At 37.8% G+C, this 23,703-nt stretch overlaps 1 protein-coding gene across 1 annotated transcript in view; it reads right to left on the bottom strand.

Annotated features, from left to right (window-relative positions):
- The window catches only part of CRISPLD2 (cysteine rich secretory protein LCCL domain containing 2), a 561,942-nt gene that overhangs the window by 262,744 nt on the left and 275,495 nt on the right, over window positions 1-23,703 (bottom strand). The window contains exon 4 of the mRNA XM_044082062.1: window positions 16,702-16,834. Within this exon, the coding sequence (XP_043937997.1) occupies window positions 16,702-16,834 (133 nt within the window). The remainder of the gene's footprint in view (window positions 1-16,701; window positions 16,835-23,703) is intronic.

The following is a 23,703-nucleotide window of genomic DNA, read 5'->3' as shown; positions in this document are numbered from 1 at the left end:
GCCACAAAAGTTCCTCACCAAAAGGATAAAGGGTCTCAAAAATCTATCCTATGCTGCCCGACTGAAAGAACTCCAGCTCTATTCAGTCACACGCTTGCTCAGAGGTGACCTTTGCCTGACATACAAGGCCATGTCAAACCCAGATTTGATGAATATGCTTCACCTCAAAAAATCTAGATCCGTCAGAGCCACAAGGGCGGGAGACTTAAACCTCGACACGGCTATTAATAGGACATGCTGGAGGGATAGATTCATCACCCAAAGACTCCTATGCTGTGGAACAAAATCCCGGTATATGTGAGGCAGAGCACCTCGCTGGCCTTGTTCAAGAGAAATCTTGACCAATGGATGGGAGATCACAGATATACCCCAGGGATTACCTCAGTGTCACTGCTCAACAGAGGCACAGCAAAATAATGGGTATAGTTCCCCATACTAAAGGGGTGGCGAAAGCCACAAAACTATGGGCTAGGCTTGTAAATGCCCTCGGGCAGATAGCCTAGTATGAACCTATGAACCTATGAACTGAGATTAAACACCAAAATAATAAAAATCAAATATTTTCTAACTGGTCTGTTACTAATGGTGATGTCACTGAAAACCCCTGCTCCTTAACTTGAGTGTTTATATAGACTGCTTAATATAAAATAAAAACCATGAACTTCAGCTCAAGAACAAAATCAACAATCTGTTGTGCTGTTGCTGGGAAATGTCAGAGAGTTCCTCATGCATTAGCTTGAATGACTTTTGACAAAGGAGTACCTGTACCAAACATCAGTGATGCTCTTCCCAAATATCTTATATCTTAGCAAAAAATAAACAGGATCTGCAAGTACTTAAAGGTGCTGTGTGTATTTATACACAACACATACACACACACACACACACACACACACACACACACACACACACACACACACACACACACACACACACACACAGACACACACACACACACACACACACACACACACACACACACACACACACACACACACACACACCACACACACACACACACACACACACACACACACACACACACACACACACACACACACACACACACACACACACACACACACACACACACACACACACACACACACACACACACACACACACACACACACAGACACACACAGACACATACACACACACACACACACACACACACACACACACACACACACACATACACACACACACACACACACACACACACACACACACACACACACACACACACACACACACACACACACACACACACACACACACACACACACACACACACACACACACACACTCACACACACACACACACGCACACACACACACACACACACACACACACACACACACACACACATGCACACACACACACACACACACACACACACACACGTGTCATTTATTAGGTCAAGCGTTTGGAATATCCAATGTTGTTTAGTCAAATGGCTGGAATATCAAACCAATTTATAAGCCAGTTGCTGATATTTGTGGGCACTGAGAGTTTACCCTTTCCTCAACATACTGGGATCTTGCAGTTGTTATATATATAAGTAGATTGGGGTATGGAGGTGCTGTGGGGACTAATCCCCTGCATAAAAGCAGGTTTGGGGGAGGCTGATGTTTTCAGGTTCGATACTTTGTGCTTCAGACCTTTGTGTTTTTGGCATAATGCCATTCATCCATATAAGTGCACATACACATATATAATAAACATATCACCTACCTTTGTCATCTGCAGAAGCACAAATTAATAGGAAAATGGATACATCATTACCCATGAAAGAGAACAGCATGTTTCAGAGTTTGACCAAAGAGTGATTTTCTCAAGATAATGCGGGTCACAGGCAGGGATTATAAGGATTCAAACTCAGGTGAAAATGTTTGCACTGAGTGGCTTCCTCTGCTAGCTGCAACATGCTCAGAATACAAAAACCAGGTGACGCAGTGTGCAATAAACTGTGCCTTATAATATAAATGCTCTCTACTTTATATATTTTAGTTACTTTTAACTGCTTATCAGATCTTTTATAGTGACATTAAAACTTGCTGTCCCCTTTAATAGTGCACAGTTTCAAGTCTGTGATACATAAAAAGAACATATTTTGCCAGCACAACAACAAAAGCATTGTTGTTTTATATGTATGCATGCTATGATGTCTATCATTGTTGTTTTATATGTATGCATGCTATGATGTCTATCATTGTTGTTTTATATATGCGCATGCTATGATGTCTACCATTGTTGTTTTATATGTATGCATGCTATGATGTCTATCATTGTTTTATATATATATATATATATATATATATATATATATATATGCATGCTACGCTATCTACCATTGTTATTTTATATGTACATATGCTATGATGTCTACCATTGTTATTTTATATGTACGTATGCTATGATGTCTATGATTGTTGTTTTATATGTATGCATGCTATGATGTCTACCATTGTTGTTTTACATGTACATATGCAATGATGTCTACCATTGTTGCTTTATATGTACGCATGCTATGATGTCTACCATTGTTGTTTTATATGTATGCATGCTATGATGTCTACCATTGTTGTTTTATATGTACGCATGCTATGATGTCTACCATTGTTGTTTTATATGTACGCATGCTATGATGTCTACCATTGTTGTTTTATATGTATGCATGCTATGATGTCTACCATTGTTGTTTTATATGTACGCATGCTATGATGTCTACTGTTGTTGTTTTATATGTACGCATGTTACGATGTCTACCATTGTTGTTTTATATGTATGCATGTTATGATGTCTACCATTGTTGTTTTATATGTATGCATGCTACCATGTCTACCATTGTTGTTTTATATGTATGCATGCTATGATGTCTACCATTGTTGTTTTATATGTATGCATGCTATGATGTCTACCATTGTTGTTTTATATGTACGCATGCTATGATGTCTACCATTGTTGTTTTATATGTACGCATGCTATGATGTCTACCATTGTTGTTTTATATGTATGCATACTACGATGTCTACCGTTGTTGTTTTATATGTAGGCATGCTATGATCACTACCATTGTTGTTTTATATGTACGCTTGGTATGATGTCTACCATTGTTGTTTTATATGTACACATGCTACAATGTCTACCATTGTTGTTTTATATGTACGCATGTTATGATGTCTACCATTGTTGTTTTATATTTATGCTTGCTACCATGTCTACCATTGTTGTTTGATATGTACGCATGCTATGATGTCTACCATTATTGTTTTATATGTATGCATGCAATGATGTCTACCATTGTTGTTTTATATGTACGCATGTTACGATGTCTACTTTTGTTGTTTTATATGTATGCATGTTATGATGTCTACTCTTGTTGTTTTATATGTAAGCATGCTACGATGTCTACCATTGTTGTTTTATATGTACGCATGCTATGATGTCTACCATTCTTGTTTTATATATACACATGCTATGATGTCTACCATTCTTATTTTATATGTACGCATGCTATGATGTCTACCATTGTTGTTTTATTTGTACACATGCTATGATGTCTACCGTTGTTGTTTTATATGTACGCATGCTATGATGTCTTCCATTGTTGTTTTATATGTACGCATGCTATGATGTCTACCATTGTTGTTTTATATGTACGCATGCTATGATGTCTACCATTCTTGTTTTATATGTACGCATGCTATGATGTCTACCATTGTTGTTTTATATGTATGCATGCTATGATGTCTACTTCATATGGGTAGTTCTGTAGCTGTGACTATATAAACTATTTCACGGTAAGCCACTAACTGTACTCTTAAATAGTTTCTAAGCAATAGAAGAAGACAGGGTGTTCACCTGTAAAGGGGGATATAAACATTTCCGTGAATAGTTTCCAAATTAAACATATTTTCAGCATTAATAACCTTCTTATCTATTTTGCTTACCTACACCATAATCATTGCCATTTCATCTTCCAAAGCAAACTCACTCATTTTACATAGAATCACTAATTCTGCATGTTACTTCAGACCTGTAGGATGTCCTTTAAATTACACCTGCAGCATTTTCAACCAATATAAACATTTCCTTTTTCTGTTATGATACACTTATCTTTTCTGTACCTTATCATAAATAAAAAAAGACATGAGCAAACTGGTAGCATGACAACACAATTGTCTTTCATCATTTCATTGACCAAAATACCTTGATTTTATGCTCAGTAAAAGGCAATCATTTTCTGATAGAAGTTTGCTTGAGTTTTGATACTTTGGTTCAGTAAATGTCAGTTTTCTAGAGCATTGGGGAGCTACAATGCTGCAATGTGTTTTATATAGAGCTGCAATGTGCTTTATATAGAGCTGCAATGTGTTTTATATAGAGCTACAACATGTTTTATATGGAGCTGCAATGTGTTTTATATAGAGCTACAATGTGTTTTGTATAGAGCTACAATGTGTTTTGTATAGAGCTACAATATGTTTTGTATAGAGCTACAATATGTTTTATATAGAGCTGCAATGTGTTTTATATAGAGCTACAATGTGTTTTATATAGAGCTACAATGTGTTTTATATGGAGCTACAATGTGTTTTATATAGAGCTACAATGTGTTTTGTATAGAGCTACAATGTGTTTTGTATAGAGCTACAATATGTTTTGTATAGAGCTACAATATGTTTTATATAGAGCTGCAATGTGTTTTATATAGAGCTACAACATGTTTTATATAGAGCTACAATGTGTTTTATATGGAGCTACAACGTGTTTCATATGGAGCTAATGTGTTTTGTATAGAGCTACAATGTGTTTTGTATAGAGCTACAATATGTTTTGTATAGAGCTACAATATGTTTTATATAGAGCTGCAATGTGTTTTATATAGAGCTACAACATGTTTTATATAGAGCTACAATGTGTTTTATATGGAGCTACAATGTGTTTCATATGGAGCTACAGTGTGTTTTGTATAGAGCTACAGTGTGTTTTATATAGAGCTACAATGTGTTTTATATAGAGCTACAATGTGTTTTATATGGAGCTACAATGTGTTTTATATGGAGCTACAATGTGTTTTGTATAGAGCTACAATGTGTTTTATACGGAGCTACAATGTGTTTTGTATATAGCTACAATGTGTTTTATATAGAGCTACAATGTGTTTTATATAGAGCTACAATGTGTTTTGTATAGAGCTACAATGTGTTTTATATAGAGCTACAATGTATTTTATATGGAGCTACAATGTGTTTTGTATAGAGCTACAATGTGTTTTATATAGAGCTACAATGTATTTTATATGGAGCTACAATGTGTTTTGTATAGAGCTACAATGTGTTTTGTATAGAGCTACAATGTGTTTTATACGGAGCTACAATGTGTTTGTGTATAGCTACAATGTGTTTTATATAGAGCTACAATGTGTTTTATATAGAGCTACAATGTGTTTTATATAGAGCTACAATGTGTTTTGTATAGAGCTACAATGTGTTTTATATAGAGCTACAATGTATTTTATATGGAGCTACAATGTGTTTTGTATAGAGCTACAATGTGTTTTATATAGAGCTACAATGTGTTTTATATGGAGGTACAATGTATTTTGTATAGATCTGATCTTAATTTCTGGCCCTCTAAACATATACTTTCTATTTTATGAGCCCTGAATTTTACCTTAGATTCCTAGCTAGTTGTTAGGTTTGCAGTCCAGAGCACCACTGAGATGCCAATCCTAAATTCCCAGTTGCCCCCAAGCAGTGTCTAGTTAAGTGACTTGCTCAAGGCCACACTGTAGGCAAAGGAGGGCTGTGGGACTCAAATCCTGTACCACAGAAACTAGAGTTCCCAACCTTAATCCTCTGCACCAATTGCTAGACAAATGCATGAAGAATGCTGGCATTAATCCCGCTACCTCTTGCATGCTAAGTGAGTGCTCTGCCATTTCAGCTAATTCCCCTCAATATTCTTATATCTTTCAGCTCTACATAAATATTTTGCACATCAGTACTTTCCTGGGTGAAAACCCTTTGAATGTCTCCAGTATCACTACCTAAGAGTACTGCATTGCCATAACTGTAGCCACTTCTCTGAAATCTGTGAGCTTTCAAGCCGCTGATGTCCTAGTTACTTGACAAGGCTGTGCTCCACTGCTTTTCTTCCAACTGTTGAACCAATCATGTAATAACTAATTTACAGAACTGGAGATGCATTAACTTCACTGAATTTTATGCACCTGTAGATCATATGGCAAACCCCTTAACTGTCTGCATTCGTTATGACACCAGAAGATGGTGCATTTTTCAGCTAACTTCCAGGGAGCCAGAGCTCATGATAAAATACCCGCTAACAGTTATGCATTGGCAGTAATTTCAGGAACCCATGACTGGCATTGCTACGTGAGTATAAATAGTAAGTGGGACTATAGACAGTGATGATTCACACACAGACGCAGTAAGACAAGAAAAATGAAATGTAGTATTTGGTTTAACACTCACAAATGGCATTGGGGTGCATGGGATTTAACACTCAAATGGTTACAGTGCAGTTACACACCCCTAAATAGTGTTTCAGTCATGGAGAGGCCTGCTGTGCTACACAGTACATATCTATTTATAATGTAAGATGCTAGGCCAAACCACTTAAAGTGAAACTGAACAGGTTTATCTAAGCATCTTACACAGAAATGCACTGTACAAACACGTACATAAATGCATGGAACTAGCCATACCCAGTAGAACCAAAACACTCTCCTCCAAAAAAAGGAAGCCAAACTTGTGGTCCCCAGCTATCAATAAACTCTACAAGGAAGAAACTGTTACAGAAAAAGGTGAAATCCCAAGACTGGAAAAATGTCCTCATTAGCCTCAACAAAAAGTTGAGATTCCTTATCAAATCTTCTAAAGCCAGCTATGAAGACAGAACTGTGGCAGATACTAAAAATAGTCACAAAGCCTTCTATAGTTATATCAAGAACCTCCTTGACAATACCCAGATTTGCTCTGCGTTATTGCACAATGGTACCTCCTACACTGAGCCAAAAGATATAGCCAATATAGTAGCCAACAGATTCAGTGCTAACTTTACCCCTCCCACCCCCCCAAAGGCCCAATCACAACACCAGAAAAATTCCAGGTACCCAGCATTTCTGCAGCACAAGTAAGAGCTGTACTGTCTAAGGCCAAGAATACAGCACCCATAGGACCTGATAATATCCCTGTCTGTGTTCTACATGAACTACAACATTAACTGGCGCTACATCTGTATGCCCTGTTCAATCACAGCCTTGCCTCAGGCTTTGTCACTACTGAATGGCACACTGCTACAGTCATCCCTCTCCATAAAGGGGGAGCGACAACAGACCCTGGGAATTATCACCCCATTAGCCTGATGAGTCTGATATGTAAAGCTATGGAGCACATCATCATGGACCTGCTCAACAAGAATATAGGTAATCTCCAAACTCTAGACCCCATGCAGTTTGGCTTTGTTAAAGGGAGATCCTGTCTGCTTAACCTGGTTGACGTCTTTGAGACAGCCGGGAAGGATGTGGATGAGGGTAAGGCAGGGCACACAGCCTACCTCAATCTGGATAAAGCTTTTGATGCCATTCCTCATTCAGGAATTATTGATAAACTCACCAAACTGGGCATTATCCCCTATATCACTAGGTGAATTGCAAATTGGCTCACAGACAGAACAAACAGACTGAAAGTAGCAGATTCCAAATCTGACTGCCGAACAGTCATGAGTGGAGTCCCACAAGGATTGGTCCTAGGTCCTCTCCTGTCTGGCATCTACTTCTCAGAGGTCCAGGCCAACAAAAAGGGGCTCTGGCTGACCAAGTTCATAGACATTTGCAAACTGGAAGCCATTGTCAACTCCCCAGCTGATGCAGACATTCTACAGAAAGGCCTTACTGACACCAATGACTGATCTTGGAGCCATGGCCTTAAACCTTAATGCCAAAAAATGTGTTATCATTCCCTTTGGTAAAAACTCAGTTCCCACTAATTACCACGTAGATAGGAACCCACTGAATACTGAAGGTGTGATAAGAGATCTGAGCACCCAGGTTGACTGCAACCTCTCCTTCGACCACCACATTGCCACTGTGGTCAGAAGGTCCTTCTATATGGCACATCTCATAACCAAGGGTTTTGCTTCCAGGAAGAAAGAGGTCATCATTTCTCTCTACTCATCCCTCATTAGACCAATCATCGAATATGACACCCCACTCGGCATGTGCATCAACAGACACCTGCAACAGCTAGAGAGGCCACAGAATTACCTCACGAAGAGGAGCCTAGGCCTTAAACACATGTCCTACATGGACAGACTCAAGAAACTTCAGCTATTCTCTGTCTCTTATCTACTTAGAGGTGATCTCTGCTTGATATACAAAGCCATGTCCAACCCAGCCCTGCTAGAAATGCTACACCTAAAGAAATCCCAATCCCTCTGCACCACATGCTTCAGAGCTGCAACCTCATTACCATAATCAACAGAACATGCTGGAGGGACAGGTTCATCACCCAGAGACTGCCCATACTCTGGAACAAGCTTCCTAGTCATGTCAAGCAGAGCACCTCACTGGCCCTCTTCAAGAGAAACCTTGATGAGTGGATGGGTAACAGAAAGTTCACCATGGGGATCACTCCAGTAGTTCTACTGGATAGAGGCACTGGGAGCTAACATCGGGCAGCATGATGACAGGACACTTTTATGGGCTAGGGCTTCTGAAGGCTCCAGGGCTGTTAGCCTAGTACACACCTATGAACCTATGAAAGTAAATAGAACTACATTATTTATTATTTATTTATTGCAGTTGTGCACTGGGAGTGTCTGACTAAACCATGCAAGACCCATTTTAAGCCAAGGGCCAGAGAGAAAAACTTTACAGCAAACACAGAAAAACATTTATATGTACATCATAGTGGAGGTAGCATGATAACTGGACAAAAGATATGACGGGTAAAGTATTATATAGTTACAGGTGCAACAGTCTACTATCTACTTTGGAGGACTTCAGCTTTGCTGCTTTTAAGGGTTCTGATACAATCGTCTGATTTCCCATGTTACTAGCGGTGAGATGGAATGCTAGCGGTGAGATGGAATGCACCCTATTCCATCTCTCCTAGTTCCTGAACTCTGCACACTTTTTCTGTGGATATGAATGTGAAATTATGTCAGCTTAACACACAGATATTCTGAAGTACATTTGGCATCTACTACACTGCATCCAGCACCGTTCTGTCTTATCTTCCTCCTGACTCCATCGCACAGAAATACTTTGAAGAACATCTGTAGGTGCTGTCCTACAATACGACTTACATTTACTTATTGTATTAATCTGATAAAAATGTAAGCTCATTAGGCATATGTGCATCTTTTCAAGAGTGATTATAGAACACTGGCCTTACTCAGAGTCACTTGCCATGAAAGTGGAGACTACAAGAATCAAACCCAAGACTACAAGATGAAGCTTGTTAGCAGATGAAAGTCACAACTGTCAGTGTTCTACTACGAGAGTGTAAGGGGGGCTTCACCACAATGTACATCCAAGTAAGTAAGTGTGCTATACAGCAGTAACAGCCTATGACTGAGAAGATTGGGTGCAGGGCCGGCAACTCGACACCATAAAACTCTACTGCCACTCATTCTGCGGACCAATGATCTGCTGTGGTGACCCCTAAAGGGAGAAGCTGAAAGGAGAAGAAGAAGTGAAAAATATCCCTACATCAGTTAATAAAAGGTTGTTACCCTTCATCTAAAAACACTGCTTTACTTCTGGAATATTCCAGCAGTGGGATCTGAGCATTTCAGCATCAGTTTATGTTTTGTGATAGTGGTAATGGCTGCCACATACTGCCACCCATATAGAGAGACAGAACAAGAAATAATGACTCACATGCTGTATTAACAGACCAGGCAGGTGTTAATTATACCACACAGAGTGAAAAAGACAATGTGATGACCAGGCTGAAAGGGCAGAAAGAAATATTATCAGGGATACATACGTTGATCTGGAAGCAGGATGGATGCACAGGCAGACATCCATAGTCTTAAGGTTGCTCTAAATGATTTCTAATCACTATTATGCAAAATAAAACCTAATAAATTCTCTAAAGAATGAAGATGTGATGCTTTCAGCATGTTGACGCTTCTACCCACGTCACAGCTGAGAACTCTTATGGTTAAAGTGTGTGGTCACTGATGTCGAGTGCCAATGTTCTTATTACAACAAAACATTTCCTTTTGTTGAAGTAACAGCAAAACAATTTAAATTTAATATGCTGCAGAATCCTTTCTTTGGAATTGAATAAACACAGTTCTTCCTGTCAGAGGGTAAAATTACCATCAGCATTACGGAGAAAGTCATGATACAGCAGTTTTACTGCACAGAGTAAATTGTAAATTTTTGTCTTTTTTTTGTAACAGAAATCCAGATGTGTTTGGTCAGCATTCAAACCCACAGAGGTACCTTACAGGGCCAAAGACAATAAAGGGGAGTTTCATATACATATCAAGTAGCACATTTTTTTATATTGATTTGGAAGCTTACACATTAACAAACAAATAGTTTAGAATAAGGTTTTAATAACATTTTATACTGTGACAATACAATTCCAAATTAGGAAGCAAAATAATCAGAAAATACAGAATTGAGGACTGATCACTTTGTAAAGCATTGCCTCATTCATAGGTTTCAGGCAGAACAAATAATACAGACCTTTACTGTAATATACTGCAACCATTTTCACTAATGAATAATGAAATATAAGTAGAGAAACACTGTAATAGTACAACAAATAGTTCTATCTGCATTCATCTTCCTTCTACATACCTGGCTCTAACTGTACTTCTGACTGTGATTATTTCAGCATGACAACTCTATTTCCACTCTGTATACAATGGATGTATATGTAGTGTTTTTTCACTCGCTCTGTGCATAATGTCATTTACCTATTGCATTTATACCCTCAAGCCAACTATGTTATTCGCTTTGTATATGATTTATGTATATATAGCATTTTGTCATTCACTCTGTATATAATGTCATGTATATAGTGAGTTCACCTCAGAGTGAGACTGAAATAAGTCCAGTGATTAACAAATTCAAAAGTAAATAAATAAGCAGCCTTGTGTAGACCTTGAACTTCCTCTGTGGTTATCCACCACAGTCAGTGACCGTTTGTCTTTTGTAAGATCATTCTTCTCATCCTGCTGTCTGTCAACATCCTGGTCACCAACCCATTTGTGGGCATGCCACTCATCCACCCAGCTGTGGTCATCCTGGTCACACACCCATCAGCAGACCTCTTGATTATCCACCATCAGTGGACCTCCACCCATCAGTGCATATATTAGTCATCAACCAATCTGTAGACATCCTTATCATCCAGCTATCTGAGGCAATTCTGGTCATCCATCCAGTAGTGGACATCCTGTAATCTACTAATATGTGCATATCCTGGTCATTAGCTCATATGTGGATATCTTGTTCTACCAGCCATATGTGGACATCTTGCTCATCCACCCATATTCAATATCCTGACCATCCATCCACCTGCAGATTTCCTGGTCATCCGCTAATGTGTTATTCACCCATGTAAAGAACTTACAGCCATTCAATCATCTGTGGATATCTTTGACATCAACTCTCAAGACAACCTGGAAGAGTTGAAACTGTGTTTACAATAAATCTTCGTTTGCACTAGTAACTGTAATAAGGTGTTTTGTTTTTCATTTCCTACCTCAAGCCTGTTAGAAGACATTTTGGGGTGTTGAGGGGTGCCACAGTCTGGGAAACTGCCCAAGTCACCAGATGAGCTCCCTGTAGTACTGCATCATAGCGTCCATTAGTGGACATCCTGGTCATGTGGCCATGGTCTTGGTCATCCATCCTTCTATGATAAGTAGAGTGCTCAGTCTTCCATCAGTAAAGCATTGTCTGGCAAACGACATGTCTATAACTTTATGTTTGATCATTTACATCTTCTCAGGTGTTGACCTCACAGTTAAACGCTAATATGTTCTAGCTGTTTCTAAGTTTATGTTGTAGGACAGTCACTTTTGAGGAGCTACTATCACCAATGTGCATTGATGCCTCAAAAATTTTGATTGCACTGAAAAAGATGTAGTGTTTGTTGGCAGGAACTTCCTAAGGATTTTCTACCATCCCCTGAGATGATAAACATTATTGTTATTCATTTTACTGTCCATCTTTTATACTATCTGTTGCAGACTTGAAAAACAAAATTGTTATGGATTCTTAGAGGAAAGGCTAAGCATTTAAGATGGTCAGGAAGGTCCATGATATACTGAGGGGCTTGTGGTTGGAATATAAAAGCCTTAACACAGTACTCATAGGAAAGGATTTGGAGGTGTTGGGTCAACAGGATGCAGTGATGCAAACATGGCATGGCGTTCCTGGAAGTAAACATGCATCCTACAATGTTGATGTGTCTCAAAAGTTATACATGTGGATAGGTCTTCAGGATTAAACATTAAATATCCTGTTCCTCGCTATGAATGACGGTACTCATCCCAAAGAGAACAAAAACTGCAGGGGTCACCTAGGGGATAGAATGTGTTAAAAGCAAGCGAAATGAGGAGGCTTGATGGACAGAACTGGGGATCAAGATAAAATGTAGCAGATATATAGGGTTATGGACAACTTAGATATCACTGGCATTAAGGGGGTTGTATTTGGTAGTATTGAAGCAAAGAAGCACGCACCCGTTTAAACAGAAGCACTGGGAGAAGAGCTAATGGCAAGGTTTATTGAAACATACTCAGGTAACATATGAAGGGTCAGTAATTATGGGGAATACAGTATCATGTCTGGTGTGTACAAACTGGATGGAATCATAACATGAAGCCCAACAGACTATAAGCATTCCTTAAACAGGTGTGGTCTAGAGATATGCAAATGGAGTTTGGAGTCTTGTGTAAATAGCATTCTTCCTTGTAACTTTGCTATTGTTTCCAAGTATGGAAGCTTTTTAAGACATTTCATTTATTATATGTGATAAGGTACACCCATTCTAAAAAAGCATGTCTAAGTATAAATTCTGATTTATTTGGAAACCAACAAAAAGAATACAAATATAAAAAAATACAGTACACAGAACACTAGATCTGCGTACCTTTGACCCACTTTTTATTGAAACATCATCGCAATAAAATAACTTTGTAACTTTGCCTTCATTTAAAGCAAGTTATTCAAGTCATGTGACTTAAACCACCAATCATATTATGATTACAATAGCAAAGCATTTTCACTTAACAGATACCATATTTAAAATGCACGTAATATTAGTATGGCCATTAATACTTGGAGGGCAAATAACACTGAGTCACCCGTCCTGCTTCGTGCAAGTTCTGAAAGCCAACTATCTTTCATCTAATGTCAACTTTTCTATCACACAAAAATACACTTTATATATACAAAAGTCATTTGCTTCACTTTTAGTGCTTTATGGCATAATTGTGCTCATAAATATGTTGTGATACCTTTCATGTTGACATCAAATGCATTTTGCCAAATACACCATTCCCTTTGTGATACAATTAAGATGCCTATGTGCAGTGTACACTTTATTTGTGATGGCAATATTTAAATAAGATGCAGAAGGATAAAATATTTTGTTTAATTTGTAGGCATTGACTTTTTTCACAATTCTGCAAAACAAACTTAAAAACTGCAACACTCACTGTTATAGATGCATTATCATTACTCAAAATGACTTTCAAATTGGATTCTAATATTCTTTTTAATTCTTGAATATCCAACAAATATGTTAAACCAAAGCCACTAACAAAATTATTGGAATCATTATTTCTATTAACTTCTGAAGTACCTCTAAGTATGGCCTGGTACTTAATATTTCCTTTATTAGAAATTTGCTTACAAATTGACATCAATATTTCCTCTGGATAACTTCTTTCAGAAACAAAATAACAGCTTCCGAATTCAGCCTAAAGAACATAATAAACTGTTCTTTTTCATGTATAAAGTGCACAAGTAGTAAAATGAAGCTATATGTTGCCATTTTTTTCTGTAAATGGTTGATTCAAATCTCCTGTGTTCCTCACTCCAATTTCTGCATCCAGATAACAAACTGTGTTATCTGCTGCAATAGAATTAAAAAACAAAAACAGCTACTATGTCCTCTAAATGTGTCCTTAATCGTCTAAATGAAAAATTAGTCATCAATTTATCTAGAATATTTATTTTCATTAAAATAATCTAATTTATCTAAAAATGATTCTGTTTTTTCTGGTACTAGGTTTGGGAGCCATAGGGGCTCTCATGGGTACTTCTTTGCTCTAATGATGCATTTTCTTATCAAATACAAAATGAATTATTTCCAAGAACTGTTTTCAGTAAAGTACAACTGAATCTAAAATCATTAAAGCTAATCTTATTCAATGAGATACCATGACTTTGGAACTAGTATATATTCAGCCTAACAGTATTTCAACTTCAGCCCACCATGGATACTTGAATTTTGACAGACTGCCAAAGGATGTAGGGCCTGCAAAGTAAGCATTGTGACTTGTTTACTGTCATGCTCTGTTCATACATAAAAAAAAAAAAAAAAAGAAAAAGAAAAAATAAGGATGACTCTCCACTGGCCTTACATTTTTGGAACCAAAAAGAGTTTTGAGAAATGCCACTTTTCTGTAACTGTATAGCTGGCCCACTGGACTTAAGCTGGAAGCTAAGCAGGCTATGTATTTTAGCCTGTGGCTGCAATGTACTTTATCCATTTGTCAGAATTCAGGTAAAATAACTGCTACTGGGAAAAAATTCTACCGGTCTAATACGTTTTGGAGTGGAGAAGGGAAAGCTATAATGAGCACAGTATATAAGGACCTGATGTAGACTTTTATTCCTGTGCCTCAAGGTCTCCATCCCTAGTGCTGTCAAGACCCACGCTTTCCTTTTCCTCAGGAGTGCTGCATCTTCTGGAACTCTCTACATTGCTTCTATTGCACATAATTAGTCTGCCTCTATACAAAGGTTAGGTCCTAAAAAGGCAGTTCTTAGAAGACCAGCAGACTGTTAGAAGAAATAGCTGTTTGACAAACTGCATAGTTTTCCTTTAACTACCTTTTTTTTGGAAATCTCATAAGAGGGAACCCCAAGCATGTTATTGTTATTTAAAGTTAATTTATAAGTAACAGTTCATATAAGGAGCTGCAGCAGCTGGCATTCTGCTTAGTCAAGGAATGGCTGGTTTCAACATCAGACATGCCACTGAAGAACAGCAGCTGCGGCAACTGCTTTGCAGTATGTCTCTGCCATGTTATAACTAAACCATTGCATGTCTGCCATGCCGTAACCAGCTATCACATCTGCCATGCCATAACCAGGCTATTACATGTCGACCATGTTATAACCAGGCTATCATGTCTGCTATGTAATAACCAGATAATATATCTACCATATCATAAACAGACCATCACATATCTGCCATGTCATAATCATACTGTCACATGTCTACCATGTCATAACAGGCCCATCACATGTCATGCCATAACCTTACTACTACATGTCTGCTATGTTGTACCCATACTATCATATGACTATCATGCCATAACCGATCACATCTGCCATGTCATAACCTAAGCACCACATGTCTGCCATGTCATCACAAGACTATGAATATCTGCCATGTCATTACCAGGCCATCACATGTCCACAGTGTCATAACAAGACCAGCACATCTACCATGTCATAACCAAACTGTCACATCTGCCATGTCATCACTAGACTATCACATGTCTCTCATATCATATCCAGGCTATCACATCTACAATGTCAAAATGGGACCATCACATGTCTTCCATGTCAAAAACAAACCATTACGTGTCAACCATGATATAACTAGACCATCACAGCTGCGATGTCATAATCAGGCCATGACATCTACAATGTATAATCGCTCCATTATAAACTTTACCAGCTTTCTCTGGGGTCTGAGATAACCTGCAGACCTTCCTTTGAGAGGCACATGCAGTGTTCTGATTTCCCTTTGAAACTGCTCAACCCCCCCCCCCCACAGGATTTCATTAATTTGTCCCCTAACTATGTACTGAGACATTTGTTGCATCTTTATTTCCAGTTGATTGCTTCCCTTACATTTTCTTGAGGCTTATTTCAATGAAACTTCAACTGGATGAAGCAAGCTACTCAGAGATACAGACTGATGAAACAAAAACATTTTTTGTCAGAGTCTTTGGGAGCACTGTTACGGTGCCCCTTTCTTAACACCATAAGTAGTTTATTCTTTCCTTTAAAAATGCACCTTTTGGATAGTATTTGACTGCGCTGTATAATAATTGCCTTCTACATTCTACATCCATTGCTTTCTTTCCTATTTACTTTCTTCATCTTTTTCCAAGAAACCAAGAGCATCTCACCTGGGCTGCCCTGTGATTACACGACCTCTAAAGATCTGTTACAATATTTGCATCCATTATATATATTCGCATCCATTGTAGACAAAATGAGACATTTCAAATAACTATTTACTCTGTCTGGATGATGAACAGTATGGATTTTTCTTCCATATCTCAAGCCCAGCATAAAATGATAAAACTTATCATTAGAACATATTGCTTTTTACTGAACAAATGCATGCGTAAGTACCCTTTCCAGCATGTTCTATGCATGTTTTTACCTGTGTATAATGGGTGCACATAGGCCCTGAGCACCGTTCGGGGCACCACGGGTTGCATTCATGGGGATAGGGGTAGGTGTAGTCTTTGACTTCATCATACCAGGACTGAACGTGGTAGGCAGGGGAGCGGTACCTGCAGTGACACAAACATTAATTCCATTGTCATGTAATGCACAAACATCACAGCTATGCAGTAGTGATGCCTACATGAATACCTTTTGTCACAAATTACTACATTAGCAATGCCTACATGAATACCTTTTGTCACAAATTACTACATTAGCAATGCCTACATGAATACCTTTTGTCACAAATTACTACATTAGCAATGCCTACATGAATACCTTTTGTTACAAATTACTACATTAGCAATGCCTACATGAATACCTTTTGTTACAAATTACTACATTAGCAATGCCTACATAAATATCTTTTGTTACAAATTACTACATTAGCAATGCCTACATGAATACCTTTTGTTACAAATTACTACATTAGCAATGCCTACATGAATACCTTTTGTTACAAATTACTACATTAGCGATGCCTACATGAATACCTTTTGTTACAAATTACTACATTAGCAATGCCTACATGAATACCTTTTGTTACAAATTACTACATTAGCAATGCCTACATGAATACCTTCTGTTACAAATTACTACATTAGCAATGCCTACATGAATACCTTCTGTTACAAATTACTACATTAGCAATGCCTACATGAATACCTTTTGTTACAAATTACTACATTAGCAATGCCTACATGAATACCTTTTGTTACAAATTACATTAGCAAGCCTACATGAATAACTTTTGTTACAAATTACTACATTAGCAATGCCTACATGAATACCTTTTGTTACAAATTACTACATAATGTATAACATTGCTGCCATCAACCTCCTTTTTTCCATTTTTACATAGGATTGGGGTGTCATATCAACATTAGTTAATGTGACCAAATCACTTTTTATTACAACATAATATATAATATTTAGGAGAAAATGGAAAGAGAATAAATCAATAAACTAACAGCTGCAGCATAAAATGTATCAGTACTTTAATTAGGAAAGACTATATCCTTTAGATTTTTTCACTGACATGAAATAATCTTAGGACCAACTTAATGAAATAAATTGTCAACAAGAAATAAAATAAACCACATTTGTTAATACAATTCAGTACTGATAGTACAGACAGTTGATTACCCAGAATGACCTAAGATCCAATAAAAACAGTAAAATAACACCACCTAGACAAACATATACCTGCATGATAATACAAATGAATAAACATGTGTACTGTGTCAGTGGGAGAGATATGCGACATATCTTATCCACACAAGACTGTGCTTACCCCTCAAAGTAGCTGTAACGTTTTTATTTCCTGCAGTCAATATACCAAAGTCCCTTTTCCCACTTCTTATGAGTCACATACTACAATTCAGTGTGCTAATGAGAGCTGTAATTCCACTACCCTCTCCATGAAGGAAGTCTTCCTCATCTTTATTTTAAACTATATTCATTTAAAATGCCATGGCCCCTCTTTCTTTTCCTTCTTAACAGGACCATACATGCTCTTCCTCCCAGGACCTCATAGGTCAATATGCTGCCCTCTTGCCTTGCAGAGTGCATGTACTCAGGCTCTATAGTTCATTCATACAATATTCATTCTCTGCCTCTTTTACCATCTTAGTTGCACACTTCTGGACCTCTCCACTAACCTGATACTGCTGTTGAGGTGTAGACTCTAGGAAAGAGTACTGTCTACAGGAAAGATCTTACCAGTGGTTTACTGAATAGAATAATTAACTCAGCCTTCCCACAACATGAACACTCTCTCTCTGATTATGAAGCAAGATTTATCACAGTTGAGATTACAGCTGTTATGTTCTTCTCCTGTATCTCCTTATGTAAGAATTCCCTGTAATAATCCTGCAAATGATCCCATCCACTGGAGATTTCTTTGAATTGAACCATAAATGTCATGTTCTCCCACCACTCTGATCCTTGTGTAAGCTATTACCTCAACCTTAATGTCATCCACAAACAGACTGGACCTCTTTTGAGCCAGTAAGTTGTGCCAACATTAAAGCATCCTCTCTGTGGTACAGAATTATAAAGTAATGTCTGTGACCCAGATGACATGGGATTGGTTAATTATCCAGGCGATGGAGTTTCTTATGAGGGTAAGTGGAATTGAGCAGCCAGTGACAACTCTCCCATCTTGGAAAACAGAAAGTGGTCTATTCTGCTGCAATGCAACACCTACTGGAGACACAGCAGTGTATGAATAACAGCCTATGGTCTGGGGACAGACACTTAGGTCTACCACTTTCACGTGGTAGCCTTCACTGTGTGTGTGTGTGTGTGTGTGTGTGTGTGTGTGTGTGTGTGTGTGTGTGTGTGTGTGTGTGCACGCTCGTGTGTGTATATGTGCATGTGTCTGTGTGTGTGTGTGTCTGTTCATGTATGTGCACGCGTGCACGTGCGTGTGTGTGTGTGTGTGTGTGTGTGTGTGTGTGTGTGTGCGCGCGCACGCTCATGTGTGTATATGTACATGTGTGTGTGTGTCTGTTCATGTATGTGCACGCGTGCACGCGCGCATGTGTGTGTGTGTTGTATCAGTGACGCAAGTTTCCTTAACATCATCATCTATATCTAACCCCCCAGTTAAAGCTCAGTTCACTTATTAACATTAGTAACCCAGAAAACAGCACCAAAACGATGACACTAGTACCTTCGACTTAAATCCATATACTTTATTGCCACAGGATGAATAAAAACCATAAAACATAATAGTTTAGCACTTTCATCAAATGAACATTGACTTCATCAGAACAATTAGGCAAAAATATTGCTCAGTTTAAATACCAACAGGCCACTTCTGATAGGACAATAGAGGTGTCATTCAAATCTAATTAAGAATTAAAAATATATCTACAACAGTAACTTCAAAATTAATATTACAAAAAAGTTCATGTCTTATATGTTTTTTGATAAAAACACGGATTTTTAAATAAATAAGTACATATTAAGACAAACACCTAATGAAATGTTAAATGTAGAAATTACTGAAATTTAAGTATATAAATAACTAAACTTTAAGTATATAAATAACATATCAAATCTTAGCTGCCCTTTCCTTTAAAATGGTGTGATGGAAACAAAATCATTAATACCAGGGTATATGTTAGCTGCCAATCACAGTTGCCATATCATTTCTTTCTTACATAAAATATTTTTCCAGTCACGCCCTCTTTGATTTTTTTGTACTTCATCTATTATAGCAAATCTAAAACCACTAAAATTGGCAAATAGCTTGTTATTTTTGTATAGGGCATTTGTTTCTTTTTTGGTCTTTATGTCATATAAATGCTCATAGATCTTTGATTTCAATGCCCTCTCCGTTTTGCCAATATAAAAACTAGTACAGGTATTGCATTTAGCAAGATAAACTATTCTTCTGGTGCCACAATTACCCTTTTAAAAAAAATATTTTGCTCTTAGCATAGTTAGATAAAATGACAAAGGGTTCCTGCAATATGTAAGTGCACTGATTACATCTTCCATAAGCTCTAGTTCCCATATCACCTTTCAAGGCTTGACTTGATTGATTATTTTCCAATATAGTTTTTAAATTTTTACCAATCTTGGTTGAGAAAATAGGTTTATCTCCAACCAATTTGTAAATTTCATTATTCGCCTTGAATATATTCCAATTCTTGTACAGAATATTTTTGATACCTTGATAAAAGGAACTGTATTGTATCACACATGCCTGTGAAAAGTTACATCTATCTATTTGTGTGTTTGTTTCACTATGGTTAGAAACAGTAGTGTCCACTATTTTTCGACCCAGCAAGGGCTTATATTTAACACCCCATCCATCTAAAATTTCATGAAGGGTATTAGTCACTAATTCAACAGGATAGCCCCTTTCTAAAAACATAGATTTCAAACGACGAAATTCATAATATAGGTCCTCCTTGTGTGACATCATCCTTGCTATCCTAATAGCCTGTCCTTTTACTATTCCCTTCTTCTGAAAGAATAGATGGTGGCTATCAAAATGTAAGTAAGAATTGCAAAAGGTGTGTTTGCTGAATACTTTAGACCTAAAACACTTGTTATCCTTGATGATGAGTGTGTCTAAATAGCTCATCTTCAAGGTGTCAAATTGGTATGTAAACTTGAAAAATGGGTACTATTGTTTAAATAATCAATAAATCGGAGAATGTTATCAGGTGTACCCTTCCACAAGATAAAAAATATCGTCCAGGTACCTGCTATAGGAAAGAATCTCATTATAGAAGTTACTTTTAAAAACATGCTCCAATTCCCAACCTAACATTACCAAGTTAGCATATACAGGGGCGCAAGCTGCACCCATAGCTACTCCGGTGATTTGTTGGTAATATTGTCCGTTAAAATAAACATAGTTATAGTCCAAAATCAATGCCATTATTTCACAAATCAACTTATTAACATTACTGTCTATTGCCAACCTGCCAGCCTTTCTACTAATCTCCTGTGCAACACTGAATCAAAGACCACATCAACTGGCTTCCATGGAAGATCCCCCCCCACAGAAGACCCATTTTACAGCAAGATGGGCTTGAAAGATTCTTCCTCAGCATACCGCTCGACTGAACAGATTTTTGCAGACTGCCCAGATTTTTGCCTCATATTTTTGGATATGACCTCATAAAATTTGTGGTTTTCTGTCAAATAGTTGAGGAATAAAGTCACTAAATAATGAGAGACATTTGCGTTTCAGGCTTCCAGGGTGTCCAGATTTCTTATGCTAAGAGGTTGAGAGGCATGCTCCTCAGTGAAACTCGGTTTCAGATTTGTAGCCTTCAGAACTCAAACCTATTGTTTTCCAGTAATGGAATTTCATATCCACCAGCCTGTAATGGACTATCACCCGAGGAAAAAAAGTGCGTGGCACTGGCCAACCCCCACTTCACTAATGAGTTTGCAGTTTTCAGGGACAGCTTAGATAGTCCAGTGAGAAGATTTGCTACCTCTTCCAGTAAATCCATCATCATGCAGGAAGTTAGTCCATCTGCACTCCAGGACTTTCAGTTTTAGCCTACTCAGTGCTCTCAGGAAGGCTCCTCAGAGATCACCCACTCAGTTTCCATTAGCAGATCAACCCCTCACTCTCAATAGGATACCTCTATCAGCTGCTCTTCTCAAGCACTGAGATGCAATACTCACAACCTCATGGGGATGCACACTTTTCTATTGTAAACCCCTCACACACACACACACACACACACACACACACACACACACACACACACACACACACACACTCACACACACATACATATGCTAGCGCACGCACACACACACACATACTCACACACACATACATATGCTAGCACACACATGCACGCACACACACACACACACATACATATGCTAACACGCACACACACGCATGCACACACGCACACATACTACTATCATAACTAAATCTCTAACAAATGGTGTAAGTTTTGTTCCTCCTTCTTTGATTGATTACCAATAGAATTCATAAGATCTGATATTACAGAAACACTTCCCTGCAGCCAACATCACACTGTGCACATATGTTTGTCTTGGAGTATAGCTGTTTAAGTTGGAGATGTTTCAGCAAGTACAGTGTTTGTCTGTAATGGCCATAACTTTTCATGTTTTCTTTAGGTCCAGCTTTTTATTTCAGAATTCCTTCTTTTGAAATTCTAACATGGACTAAATGAAAGTTCCAAATTGGCAAATGCAATGAAAAAAATAGAATAAAAATTTGCATTAAATGACACATTACTCTAATCAACAAAATAAATATATCTTCATGTCTATGATACTTGGATTTTAGTCATAAATGGATCATGTAAATAAGCTTACTGATAAGTACATGCTAATGTATTAAATCAGTGGGAAAATAATTCAGTCAACTGAACTTTATATACAGGCCACTATTTGAGAAGTCAGATCTTCTAAATAGAGTCTGTAAGAAGGAACTAAATACTACATCAGGAATTCAGAAAAGTTTAGCACAATGTGTAATCCTTAGCATAGTAAGTATAATTGACTCATTAAGCCATTTAGATTCAGACACCATTCTGCCTCTGAGATTTATCCCCCATGGGTGTCTCTGCACTGAGATCGGTATCATGGGAGATAGTGGTGCCATTCAGCATAGATATAGGGTGAGAGAGTGTTAGAGTGTGTGGATGTGTGCTTGCATGTTTATTCTGGCATGTATGAGGCTATATAAATGTGTGGTGGGTGTGTGTCAGTGTCTGGCTGTCTGAATGTTCAAGTGAGAGTGATTAAATGTGAGGGGGATCTTGTTTGATGATGAATGGATGAAGGTTTGTGGTGTGTGTGTGTGTGTGTGTGTGTGTGTGTGTGTGTGTGTGTGTGTGTGTGTGTGTGTGTGTGTGTGTGTGTATTGTCATGCACATTGATGGCTGAATGTGTGTGGGGGGCTTTGCAAATGCAATACAGGGGTCACTACCACACCAGTGCTCAATTCAGAGACAGGGTAATGATCTAACAATGTGGTCTAATAATGTGGTCTTTCTTGTTGTGGCTATTTCCCTCTATGAATTGCATTTTCTCATCCTTGCAATAATTGATCAACCCACATTAATCATTTTGCATGAGCAGTGAGCATTTCTTTGAATCCGGGGGTACATTATTTTTGTTTTATTTATTTGTTAACCAAGTAGTCCTACTAGTCACAAGCCCTTTCTTTCAGGGATGACCTTGACATATCACCAGATTAAATGACTTGGTCAGTCATACACTATGAAAGTGGAGGCAGAGGGAACTGAACCCAGGCCTATAGAATGGAACTCATTAACAAGTCTTAGACAAATGTACAAACAATATGTTCAGAATTGACTAAATATGCTCAGTGAGTTACAGAAAATGCTAACAATGCACTCTGGAACTTTATTATACAGTCACATGAATGTTAGCAAATAACATTTGTCTGAGA

This window comes from Protopterus annectens, chromosome 8.part1 (assembly GCF_019279795.1).
Source record: "Protopterus annectens isolate FY-2018-M chromosome 8.part1, PAN1.0, whole genome shotgun sequence".
Taxonomy (NCBI): Eukaryota; Metazoa; Chordata; order Ceratodontiformes; family Protopteridae; genus Protopterus; species Protopterus annectens.
This window is presented reverse-complemented; position numbering and strand designations above follow the sequence as displayed.